General features: G+C 43.2%; 1 protein-coding gene across 2 annotated transcripts; it reads right to left on the reverse strand.

Moving 5' to 3' along the window:
- Positions 1-1,601: 1,601 nt before the first annotated feature.
- On the reverse strand, positions 1,602-12,728 carry rdh10a (retinol dehydrogenase 10a). Of its 2 annotated transcripts, XM_062985825.1 has the most exons (7): positions 12,634-12,728; positions 11,695-12,074; positions 10,776-11,002; positions 4,668-4,766; positions 3,676-3,821; positions 3,449-3,580; positions 1,602-2,899 (listed from the first exon to the last, which is right to left on the reverse strand). In XM_062985825.1, exons 2-7 carry the CDS (start codon positions 11,987-11,989, stop codon positions 2,776-2,778), a joined length of 1,023 nt encoding a protein of 340 aa, XP_062841895.1. In that variant the 5' UTR covers positions 11,990-12,074; positions 12,634-12,728; the 3' UTR covers positions 1,602-2,775. The 2 variants fall into 2 exon arrangements, with proteins under 2 accessions (XP_062841895.1, XP_062841894.1); XM_062985824.1 differs by lacking the exon at positions 12,634-12,728 and having other exon boundaries at positions 11,695-12,157.
- Between the last annotated feature and the right edge of the window lie 239 nt (positions 12,729-12,967).

Consider the following 12,967-nt stretch of genomic DNA (forward strand, 5'->3'; position numbering starts at 1 on the left):
TCTCATGTAAATTATTTTGGTTTTTATGTGTCAAGTGAGTTTAGATTTTTTCTCTTCACACTCACAATAACATTATTAATATTAATAAGAATAAAATCATTACAGCCGACTCTCAGTGCACAAACATCACAGTGACTGGATTTAATTGGTCGATCAGTTAAATCTCTTTAAATTACTGAACTGTTTAAACAATGTAAATGTACACACACACACACACACACACGTGAAGTAAGGATGAACGTTTCAATGTAGTTTGATCTTCTGTTGCACCTCCAGCAGCACAAACTGTTTTTCTATTTTTCTACCAACATGTGGTGTTAATTAAAGCCAGCGACCTTTTGCTGGAGCAGATGGTTCTACACTAACACAGCTAATGTTCTCCACCCTCCAACACACCTCAGCACACACACACACACACACACACACACACACTCTTATCCAGGGTTAAAAGTGTGATATGCTTTTCAGAAGTGCGACAGCTTTCAGAGTTTCTCAGAACTCCAGGAGGTTCTTGCTGGTCGGTCAGAAGTTCTGATGAAGTGTAAAAGAAATCTTGTGTTAAACCACCTTCACGTCTTTGAGGTCACGAGTTCAGACGTGTTTACATGAGCACTGGATGATCAGAGTTCATTACTGATTAATAATTGTGAGGTTTTGAGCTGAAGCAATCAGACGAGGTTTGAGATTAAAATCTTGTAATAATTAAAGATAATTAGTGATTCAGAGTTGCAGGCTGTTAAACCTCAGGTGTAAAGAGCTTTAGAATGCTAATTAATGTGTGTTAATGAATGGAGTGTTGATTTGTGGGACGTTAACGACGTTCTCACTTTTCTGTATCTCCAGTTTCTTATTGAAGGAATTTGGCCGCGGTTCAGTTTTTTTCCTCTTTTTTTTCCTGTTTCTTTCCTTTTCTTTGTATGAAGCGCTAATCTGTCTATACAAACCCTCACTTCATCCAATTAGTAACACATCAGCGCCCTGAAATCCTCATTAAGCACCAGCAGGTCTTTCTAATCTCCCTCTGTGTCCCAGTTTTTACAGAATTGCCCATTTTGAGCTTCTGTCCCAAACACTAGAACCGGATTTAACAAGAATTAAATTAAAATCTTTTTTGGTTTATAGCTTCACTTTTCATTCACATTTACACACGATAACACAAACAAGCAAACAAACAAAACAAGTGATGGAGGGAGTGATCGACACTTCAGTATTGTGGTTTAAGTTTGATTATTTCCTCCTGACAGACCGTCTTTAATGTCCTAAAGTTACGAGGGTTCCTCATGTGGACTCAGTTTTAAAACCCTCTAAATCTTCAGCAGCACTTTGGACTCTTGTTGTCCAGTTTTAATCTGTGGATGATGGAGCCGTTGTACAGACGGCGATGTTGAAGGTGTCATTGTGTGAGATCTTCCAACTAATCACGACGTATTCTACAACCAAATCGTACCAGAACCATTTTATTCAATTAAAAATGTAAATCTAGAACATGTATGTATCCTATTTGTAGGTACGAAGTTTACAGACGATGTGTGTAAAGGTAACAAGGAGATTCTTCAACCCGTTTTAATCTTTGTTTTTTTCCAATAAAGACGAAACAGAAGCAGATTTATAAGCCATGTTTAACACATTATTATTTTACAGTTAAGTCGATACAAATGAAACGAGGATTATTTTATACACACTTCAGGTTTTGTTCATTCATTCACTCACTGATTCATTCTGACTGATTAACAACAACAACTACAAAAACTGCAAATATAAAAATATAAACACACACCTCGTCCTGCCTTCAAACTCGCCAACCACTGTGTGTGTGTGTGTGTGTGTAGGGGGGTGTTTCACATTGTTACTGTACAACAGATCTGATTTCTCTCTTCACAAAGCACACGTCATGTGACCTGTGATAACATTAATGACATCACACATTCACCTGGTACAGAGTTCATTAGAATCAACAGCAATTATATAACTGACAACAGTAACGGAATGAGGCCGTAACGAAGCTTATAGTAACATTAATGACATCACGTTACCATTACGTTACTTACTAACATCATCAGTGACATCATTAACACTGCCAGTGTGGTACTACAGCATCACTAGTAAAAGAAGGATTTCTGACATCATCACTCATGTTGGTAACAGTAATGATGTTACAGCATGTAGGATCACAACATTAGCCACTATTACCTCTTACCGTTAGCTAGGCAGCGTTACTGAACACTGTGGCGTTGCTCACCTGTGATCATAACATTCATGTGATGACTGCTGGCATTACTGGCGTCATGATTAGCATTGACAGTGGACTTACAGATCAGCGGACTCTCTGTCTCTGCTCATGGGGGGGAGGGGGGGAGGGGGGGGGGGGGGGGGGAGGTATTTTGTGAAGAGAAGATCAGGTGTTTACATTTCTATATGCTGAGTGTTAAAGGACCGATAGGCTCAGAGCACCATGTGATCCAGGTGAGGTGCGGTCTCAGGTGTGAGGGTTCGAGTTGGTGGCAGTTCAGAGAAAGTCCTTGTACAGTGCATGTGTACAAACAGGAAGTGACATCAGACTCCCTCTGCTCATACAGTAACATAATAAGAATAATGAGGCTATGATGGAGGGGTACAGAGGAGAAGGTGTGATTTTTTAGGAGGGATCAATCCTCAGTTCTCAGTTCCAGAGGAACAATACAGTCAACATCTCATCCAATCAATGCAGAAGCACCAGTCTCTCTCTCTCTTTCTTTCAGTGGTGGTATCCTCTTGGTGTAACAGGAAGTGTAGGATTTAGATCCCGTTCTTGGCCTCGTTGTTGTTCATGGCTTCTTTTCTCTGAGCCAGGAAGGGATACATGCACTTATCTGCTCCCAGGAACCGGTACATACACACGATCGCCTCGAACGGTAAAATACTGAGAGAGAGAGAGAGAGAGAGAGAGAGAGAGTTAGATGTAATAATCACATTTATAACATTAATAACATCACTGCTCTGTATGTGAGAATCATTAAGAGCTGAGTGTGATCAGTGTGGAACAGTCCTTCCCTAGTCTAATTGGGTTTTGGGGGGTTTTGGATTAGAATCTCTGTAAGGCTCATTTATTCATTCATTGTATGTATAAACACGCTTTTTCCTGGTCAGGGTAGCGGTGGGTCTGGTTGCCAGTCTATCACAGGGCACACACACACACACACACACACACACACACACACCGCACAGCTTTTAGTATCTCCAGTTAACCTGACTGCATGTTTATGGACTGTGGGAGGAAACCGGATCTCCCAAAGCAAACCCACACAGACACAGGGAGAACATGCAAACTACACACAGAGGACTTGGACTGCTCCACCTGGGTACCTTGGACTTTTTTGAAGTTCTGCTCTAGAACTGATGAACTCATGTAACTAGAAGTGAATAGAATTGGCTGATGAGTGCAGTGTGGGTGGTGCGATCAGCTTCTCACCTCTTCATGAAGTTGACCATGTAGACGATGCGTGGTGTGCAGATCATGGGCTGGTTGGTCAGGATGGCCCTCATGGCCTGTTTCACACAGAATTCAGGCTTCAGCGGGGGCATGAACGGCTCGATCTCCTTACTGTAGGACACACAGAGAGAGAACATTTATTTTATTGATGTGATTTCTTACTGAATATAAAATAACATGGCTAATCGTAAGGGCGTGGTAGTTACCGTATCCTGCAGCCGCGGAACATGTCGGTATCCACCAGGTAGGGACACACCAGGGTCATCTTAATCCCGTCCTTCTCTGAAGCCTGGATCTCATGGCTGAGAGACTCGTGAAATCCAATAGCGCCAAATTTACTGGCACAGTAATCCTGCCACCACAAACACAAAACCAGCGGATTATCCTCACCAACCAGCGTCCAGATCCTGTCAGAAATATCTGAACATGCTGCACTAAAGCTAAATCACCCCGGCACACGTGAATGAAGAAACACTCTGTACCCTTATCCACTTTACCCCCCCATCCCGGTCAACTGCACAACCAAAGAAGTGCTTACTCCCCCCGGGCCATGTTCCTGTGTGTGTACGATGAGTTGTGTACAGTTTCATTAGCATTCCTCAGCTGTGTTACAGCTACAGTCACACGTTTGATGTGGTTTGTTCTTCACAAAACGGTTCAGCCAAACACTGATGTGTGTAGATAAACACGCGGGATAAAGAGAATGTAGCAAACACACACACACACACACACACACACACACACACACACACACACACACACACACACACACACACACACAGATCGAGAGCAGCACTGAGTCACTGTATTAATGCCGGGCCATAAAATTACTTTGTCTATTATATATATTATAATATTAATTATCTCCTAAGCTCTGCCTTTGATGTGAAGTCCATTTTAAGCGATCTGAGTTACGTGTGATGTGAGAGGAATCTAAACACCCTGCAGCTAAAGCAGCCGTCCAACAAACTCTGAGGAGGTGATTCCACCCCACCCCAAAAAATATCTGAGTCTAAACTCTAATACATGCTGGTGTGGTGTGAGTGGATCATCAAAAACATTAACACCAGTTTAATGAAGGAAAGGAAATATTTAGTGATGTTTAATAATGCAGCGTATTCTGTGTGTGTGTGTGTGTGTGTGTGTGTGTGTATGTGTGTGTGCATGTGTATGTGAGTGTGTGTGAGAGAGCACTAACCTCGACCCCGGCTGTGCTGAAGAGGCCCAATGAGCTGGCGACTGTCACTATGTGGCCGTGATTCAACTCCAACATCCTGGGCAGGAACGCCTTGGTGGTCTGGAACGAGGAAAGGGGGGGGGGGGGGGGGGGGGGGGGGGGGGGGGGTTATTCTGCTGAAGCTTTTTATCTCTGCCACAACGCTTTGATCTTTCTCTGTCACCCCCCCCCCTCCCAAATAATAACTCACCAAAACTAAACAATACTCGCCGTCTGCGCCCTACTGAGGGAGTAAAGGAGCACGACCGTGAGTGACCGCGGCCATTTCACACACACACACACACACACACACACACACACACTGAGATTCATTATCACACATGTGCTAAACACGTTGTAGTAAAGTTAACGTCAACCTAAACCCCTTCACCAGTGAATGATTCTGGTTTGTACAGTGTTTCCTCTACACACACCCTTTCTCTCTCTCTCTCTCTCTCTCACACTCACACACACACACACACACACACACACTTTTTGTTTGTATTGGCCTGAGTTTTCACTTTCAGGCATTTTTACTTTTTATGTTAGAAGGCTGCACTGAAGTTAGAAAACTAGTCCGAGTAAAACTCTGTTCTCTCCACACCCCTCCTGTCAGATCTCAAACACAAACATGGCAGACTCATGCTAAATGGCCAGTGCTGTGGGCTTAAAAAGTGAACAGTTTGCTCATTTGTAACTTTAAACAACAGTAACGTTAAATCCCAGATCCATTCTATAGTCATGCGCAAGTGCTGTGCTCGGTTGTGTAATAAACCCAGTACAACTATATGTGGGATTCAGCCCCAAAAATAAGACACAGCCCAAAGAAATAAGGCTGAATTCTTCAGATCCACTAAAGTACGTGCTGTTTTATAAAGTAACGACGTGTAATTAAACGTTTCTGTATTATTTTGGTTCTAACTTTCTATAAAAACATCTATAATAAATCTAATCAATGTGAAATAAACTTTATGAAGTGAAAGCTCAGAGCTGGACGGATGAATAATGGAGTTAGTGTGTGTTAGTGTTGGGGTGTGTGTACAGTCGCTGGATTTATGGAGGTCAGAGTGAAGTGAAGAAGAACAGAGCGGCCATGTCAGTGATGTCAGCGAGTATAAACGCAGCCAGGATGGTACGAGCTCACACTGCCTTTAAAAACGTCAATCTCACAACTCACTGGAATTTCTGCATTTATACACCAAAACACACACACACACACACACACACACACACACACACACACACAGGTGCAGGGGGAGAACAAAGGCCAGCATGGATCTTCTGCTGGGCCGGATCTGATCTCAGTGAGAGAGACGTTTGGAGAATTTGGCTCCGTCGCTTGGCATCTCGTCACACTGATCTGAACAAAAAGTGATTGTGGTGGAAGTGGGTCAGACACTGGCTCGCCATTACAGCCCCTTTACACGCCTCTGAACTTCCCATCATGCACCTCTCTATGGAGGTTCATGCCAGAAATCCTTCAGTTATACAACAATAACCCACTCTGACACAGGAGATGTTACCCATAATTCACTGCTCGTGTGTGATGAACTGCACTGTAGTACACGAGCGGATAAACGACACACTAAGCGAACAATCTGATAACTGCCTGATGGATGGAATATAAAGACTGTGGTGCTTGTAAAGGTAATAGTGTGGTCATGTGACTGTGTTAGGGATGGCAATAATTAATAACTAGTTAACCGGGTAACAGATAAAAACTGATCATTCCATTAATGCTGACAGCTCTCTACAAAGTAAAATCGCGAGTGTGTGTGATTGTGTGTCTAAGTGTATGTGGGAGTGTGTGTGTGATTGTGTATGTGGGAGTGTGTGTGTGATTGTGTGTGTGTGATTGTGTATGTGGGAGTGTGTGTGTGATTGTGTGTGTGATTGTGTATGTGGGAGTGTGTGTGTGATTGTGTATGTGGGAGTGTGTGTGTGATTGTGTATGTGGGAGTGTGTGTGTGATTGTGTGTGTGGGAGTGTGTGTACGTGTGTATTGGGGGTTTAGTTTTTAATGAGCACTTGTACAGGTCTCAGTAAACACTTCATCACTGTGCTCCTCACGCACGGCTGCTTCTGGTGATGTGCTCTGGTAGTTGGGACACACTGATACACACTACTAACCTAACTCACCAGTTTAACTATCAACTGATGAAACTTTCTCCTAGTAATCTGCTTAAGTTCCTCAGAGAAAGTTTCCTCCCCTGGTTTGGATCTCAGGCTCAGAGTGAGTGAGATGTGTTTCCAGATGGGGCTCACAGTGAGATCCAAGAGGAAGTGATGTCATCATGCGAGCACCCTACAGAGGCCCCACGCTCTCGAAACCAAACTCTGAACCCAGCTGCACAGGAGAATCACAGCCAGTACTGATCATTACCTCACACACTGTACTGTAGAAAGTGTGTGTGTGTGTGTGTGTGTGTGGGAGTGTGTGGGAGAGTGTGTGTGTGTGTGTGTGTGTTGAATCTGTGCAGATCGAATCCTAAAAGGAAACGATGAGAAACAGATGAGAGTCTCAGTGCAGCTCATAACCAAACCCCACAGTAACTCTGCACTACACTCTAATACAGCGCTGCAGCTATGTAATGGGCTGTGTCCCAAACCTAGATTTAACCCACTGCATCACATAAATGCTATAGCTAATCCATAAGCAACAAAAAAGTGATTGATCTGTGCTAAGTTTGGTTTGGGTGTGGTCGCTGTGTGTTTGTGTTGTGTCTGGTGTGTGACGCTATCAGATTTTTTGATTCGGGGTGGAGAACATGAGGACAGAACCTAACACACCACGTTTCTCACTCAGTAAAGCCACAGTGTATTACAGTGTGATTCTAAGTGAGGATGAGTGAAATCAGAACCTTCATACATGGTGAATGAATGAACATCAGGTTCATTATCTTAGTGACACAAACCAAGCACTAGGCTGTTGCTCACACACACACACACACACACACACACACACACACACACACACACACACACACACACACACACACACACACACCTCGTCACAATAAAACACTTCTGAAACACACACCATCAGTCTTTAAGTGTGTGAAAGTACAACCAGCATGTTATTCACTAATACACCACATTTAATCTGATTACAGTCTGATTAGAGTCTGACAGACTCATGGAAGGAAAAAGTCTTTGCTCATTAGAATCACATCGTTACTTTCCTTAATCACTTTCTGCAAACACACATTTACTTCAGTGAATGAATCTAAAACAGCCACAATGACTAATTTGTAATAAAATAGCTCATTACCATATTTACCATGATTACCAAAAATCACAATCTAACCATCGCAACACCAACTGTTCCATGCCTGGTCTAGTTCAGAAGAAATATTTACAGCAGAAAATATAATTATACAAATATTCTGTATTTATAATTCTCAGGTAGTTCAGGGGGTCACTTATTTAATTTATTTATTTATTTAATGAAGCTGATGTTCATGCACTTAACACTGTCACTGTAAATCTAATTAACACGCAGAACTAATTACCATACAGCACCTTACAAATTCATCCAAGCTGCCGGACTGCAGACAATAGAACAAACTAAACATTTAAACACTCAGATTAAAGTTTATTCCTCTGATCTAGTCTAGAACCGTAACATTACATGTCAGAATATTATCAGGTCAGATTCCTAATTTGGACCCTTGAACTAAACTCTTCATCTTTAACCTTAATCATCATCATCAAAGAGTCTCAGTGAATAAAAATGTACAACAGGAAGCACAAAGAGCAGTCTGTAATGGCTGTAACACAAAACAAACACAATCAACTTTACTTAATTCATTCAGATCACTGTGGAGGTGTTAGACGTGTGTGTGTGTGTGTGTGGGTGTGTGTGTGTGTGTGTGAACTCTCACGCTTCCCACCACCGGCCCATCAATAACTCATTGAGGCGGATAAACAAATAACCAGCCGTGCTGAGATCCTCTCTGTGAATGTGTGAGCTCAGTCAGCATGGTGCTGAACAAACTGCCCCCCCCCCTTCCCCATCACCCCCCCACGGAGCCCGGCGGGGGAGAGGGTGCACTAGTTTACCAACACTGGGTCAATTAGAGAGAAAACAGTCGCTTCCAAATGGCCCCATCAGTGGGCTCTTCATTAACAAAGCAAAGTGAGTTCCTGCGAGACGCTGACCGGCTGGCCTTTTGTCTGAGCCAGAATGGAAGTGCCTCCTTAACCCCCCCCCCCAAACCCCCTACCGCCCCCATCGTCCCTGTCTTACCCTAAATATCCTGATAATTACCTAACCATCTACACCATGTACAGAAACCTCTCCAGTTTGGAATGTTGATATCTCCAACTATTCAAACATACCAGTACAAGTCTTTTGAATCCATGTCGACTTTACGTTTCTAAATCTACAAACAGTAAAGTTAAGATTAAAATAAAGCAAACCTGACTATCTTAGTAGGACAGGTTTGGTTTGGATGAAGATAAGAGAACACCCACACAGACACAGGGAGAACATGCAAACTCCACACAGAAAGGATCCTGGACACCCTTCGTGGTGTGAGGAGAGAGCGCTACCCACTGCACCACTGTGCCGCCTGCAGTGCCCACCTTTTCAGGTTATATCATTTTATCGTACTCAACCTAAATTATTTAAAATGAAAGACGAAATGTTCTTAAGTAGTTTAAGACCTGTTTATGTGAATTATAATAAAGTGGTTATAATGGCAGCCAGTGTGGACCGTGCATTTACAATAGATGATAGGAAATAAAAAACGAGGATGAGGGGAACGATGCTGTTTGCGAGAGGTACTTGAACCTGCCTCTTTATCGGTCTGCTTTCTGTCTCTGTAAAGAGGATTAATGAAGACAAACGGAGACGCCTGTGCACCGAGAAACCCGATTTAGACAAGTAACGTCAGTCCAGGATCTCCACTGATATTTCACTTGCTCTGTGATGTGGCTGCTAGAGGGATCATCTTTACTCTTTGGCAGCGGAACAAAAGAAATTCGGATCTGCTGTTTGGTCTCCGTGCAACAAAAGCTCAGCGTCCTTTCAAGATTGAAACCAGCGCAAACAGCACAGATAAAGGGAACGAGACATGACTCACTGCAACAAACCACTGTGTAACAAACACTGATACGGAAACAACAACTCTGCTTCCACCCCCCTGGAACCCCCCACCCCACCCCCTGCGAGTGTGTAAAGTGAAAGTGCTGTAAACAAAGTGTGAATGGTGGTGTGTTCAGATCTAATACTGTATTGTGTAATGTTCTGTATAGCAGAAACCAAATGACATCATCCAATCGTGCACCGTCATGGAGCGACTGGAACACACGCCGAGTACGTCATCAAACACACTGCGTTTCCTCTGTTTAATCCACCTACCGTCACAGACTAGGTCCAAAACTACGTACTGATGTAGTGTGTGGTGTGTGATGTTCCACCCTGTGACGTCTTTTATTCAGCGAGCCGTGGGAGCTTAAGGTTATGCTCTATGGATGCCTCTAAAATATCCTTGTGTTCTACTACATAATGCACCGCCCGGGCTCCGGCTCTCGCCTACACGACACCCGTTCTTTTATTATATCAGCTTTACGTGTGGTGCAGTTCTGAAAATCTCATCAATACAAAATATCTGAAAAATGTCCTGCCATTCATGTTATAGATCCAACCTCAAGGTCCCTCAACTCCACACCTTTATTTACAGCCTGCAAACGCAAACATGGCAGACTCCTGTACTAAAAGACGAGCACCTTTGAATATTATTGTTCCAAATAATAAAGACGATTTTCTAAAAGTGGAGAAGCTGGACGACACGTGAGTTAATATTAAAACTCAAACACACCTGCTTGTGAGAATTATGTTTTAAAATGTTTAGTTCCTACGATGCTGCACCTGAACTGCTTGAACAGCTACTGAAAGCTCGATCGGCCTCCTGTGGCCACAGTGCACCAGCATAATTAGCCTAAAGTTACCTCAGCGTGCTGAGCATCTATTGAACATAGTATTTACTGCAGTATTGCGCTGTCTAAAACACAGCAGCTCACGTTGCGGGTGTTCTGTTCGATAGGGTGGTGTGTGTAAAGTGATGAACGAGCAGTGCGACTTACCCAGAAGTGGGCGTGGCAGTTAACCACCATGGTCCTCTCGATGAGTTCGTCAGGACACTCAAGCAGGTGCTGTCCCGAAACCACACCAGCATTATTGATGAGCAGGTCCACATCGCCCACCTCACGCCGTACACGCTCTGCGGTGGAGTACACACTCTCACGGTTCCCCACGTCACACACATACGTGTAGACCTGCGGCTCGAACGCCTGCACCTCCTCCACACCACCTACACACATTATTTAACACACGTTTCAGTCGAGCACTGATGGGATGCTCAGTTTGGGCTGAAATGTTTGGCTGCCCTGCATAAGAAATCAGGAAAATAAAGTTATGGGATGAGTTATGGGTCTTGTGCTCTTTCATAGCTGCTGCTTTTGTTTTGTCAGTTGTAGCTGCATTTGTGAAATCCTGATCTGTATTTTTAAAGTGTAAGTGGTAATTTTACTGTGCATGTACAAAATGTGTGTGAGTCGGGACAGGGTGTGTGTGGGGACGGGGGTCAGTGCCTGAAGTGCTCAGAATCGGAATCAGAGTTGCTTTATTGCTCCAAGTATGTTACACATACAAGGACTACACACTACCATAGAAGCTACACAATACTACACTACCGTGCTAACTGGGTGCATCTGCAATGTGTATTTCTCCTAGTAAAATCAATTATTAAAGCTCATTAGTTACACAATCTCAGTTGGTTAGAATGATTATGAATGATTATGTACTTTCATCATCAGAAGTATTATTATTATTATGTTATTATTACGTTATTATCCTACTTATGAAGCTGATTTATAACTCATTCACATTTAGCAAGCAAAACCAAGAGCGGTTACTGAACTGGTGTTTCTGATCACTGACCCTCCACCCTACAGTATTCTACACGTACAGTGTATATATCATTTTTATACTGTGAACTCCTACCCTGCTCGGTGTCGGCCGACTGTATCTGGCGCTGTTCCCGGTACACCTGTCTGACGAGTTCGGCGGTCTCCTCGTTGCTTCGGGGGTTGATGTCCCACAGTACGAGGACAGCCCGGCGCCGAGCAAACTCCAGAGCAAACAGGCGTCCCAGCTTCCCACCTGCGCCCGTGATCACACACACCTGTCCGGTCACCCGCTTCTCCCGGGGCCGCGCCACCCACCGGCCCGCCGCCACCACAATGGCCCATATCACCTTCAGCAGCACCAGCAACAGCTCCAGCAGCAGACCCAACATCTTCACCTGGTTCACCTGTCTCTCACCTGACTCACTTATGTCTCACCTGTCTCAGGTATCTCAGTGTATCTGACCTGTCTCACTTCTATAATGATAGAAATCCAGTCTAATCAATGCAACTGCTTATTGTCTGATTACATAAAAACAACTTAACCTTTAAACTAAACTAAATTTAGTAGAAAAGTGAACTATATATAAATAAAACTCTAATTACTGCAGGAAATCATTTCCTTCATACACATATATTCATGAAATATTAACCCTGACTGTGTATTAGGAATAAATCTGTTAGATTATTAAATAATAAACTATAAACGTTTATTAAAAAAAGTCTAAACTTTCACAGTGTAGAAATCCTGTCATAAATAAACCGAATTTTAATAACTATGAACTATATATATACACACACTGAAATTCTGTAATAAACCATTAATATGACGCGTAATTCAACGAATTAAAACGATATTCTAATAATCTGCACTATTAATTAAACCGCTAATAAACATGCTGAAGTAAATGAAATAAAAACTAGCACAGCTCTCTCTTCCTCTGAGGTAAAAATTTAACCACCCGAACAAACTAAATAAACCTCACAAACCGCTCAACTGTAAAATAAACAATAAAAACAAACTGTTTCTCCTCACAAACAAAAAGTTTTTTCCGTCATTATTGAAGAAACTGTCGCCGCTGGAGCAGTCGGTGGGTCTGTAGTGAAGATGAGGAGATTCTCCTCCTGTGTAACCGCTGCGCTCTCAGCGAGCCTGAGCTCGCCGCTCTGTGCTTATATAGCCTCCCCTTAGCACTCGCGCGCTGGCCCAAAGCAACTGCTGATCTTTATATCATGTGCACCTACAAAGGACCCCTGCAAGGTGGCCGTGTAACTGCCTGATTGAAAATCGCCAATTCCTTTTAAGTACGTGTAGGGTTATGGTTATGTCACCACCACTCTGAGCAGGATTAAGAGCTGTACTGCAGATC

This window comes from Trichomycterus rosablanca, chromosome 23 (assembly GCF_030014385.1).
Source record: "Trichomycterus rosablanca isolate fTriRos1 chromosome 23, fTriRos1.hap1, whole genome shotgun sequence".
NCBI classification, from domain to species: Eukaryota; Metazoa; Chordata; class Actinopteri; order Siluriformes; family Trichomycteridae; genus Trichomycterus; species Trichomycterus rosablanca.

Excerpts from the sequence above, each read along its gene's own strand:
- rdh10a (XM_062985825.1), bottom strand. The coding sequence starts at position 11,989 with ATGTTGGGTCTGCTGCTGGAGCTGTTGCTGGTGCTGCTGAAGGTGATA. Across the intron at positions 4,767-10,775 it reads ACTGCCACGCCCACTTCTGG|ACCACCAAGGCGTTCCTGCC; the intron begins GTAAGTCGCACT and ends TCCTCGTTCCAG. Across the intron at positions 3,581-3,675 it reads TTCCGCGGCTGCAGGATACG|TAAGGAGATCGAGCCGTTCA; the intron begins GTAACTACCACG and ends TGTGTCCTACAG.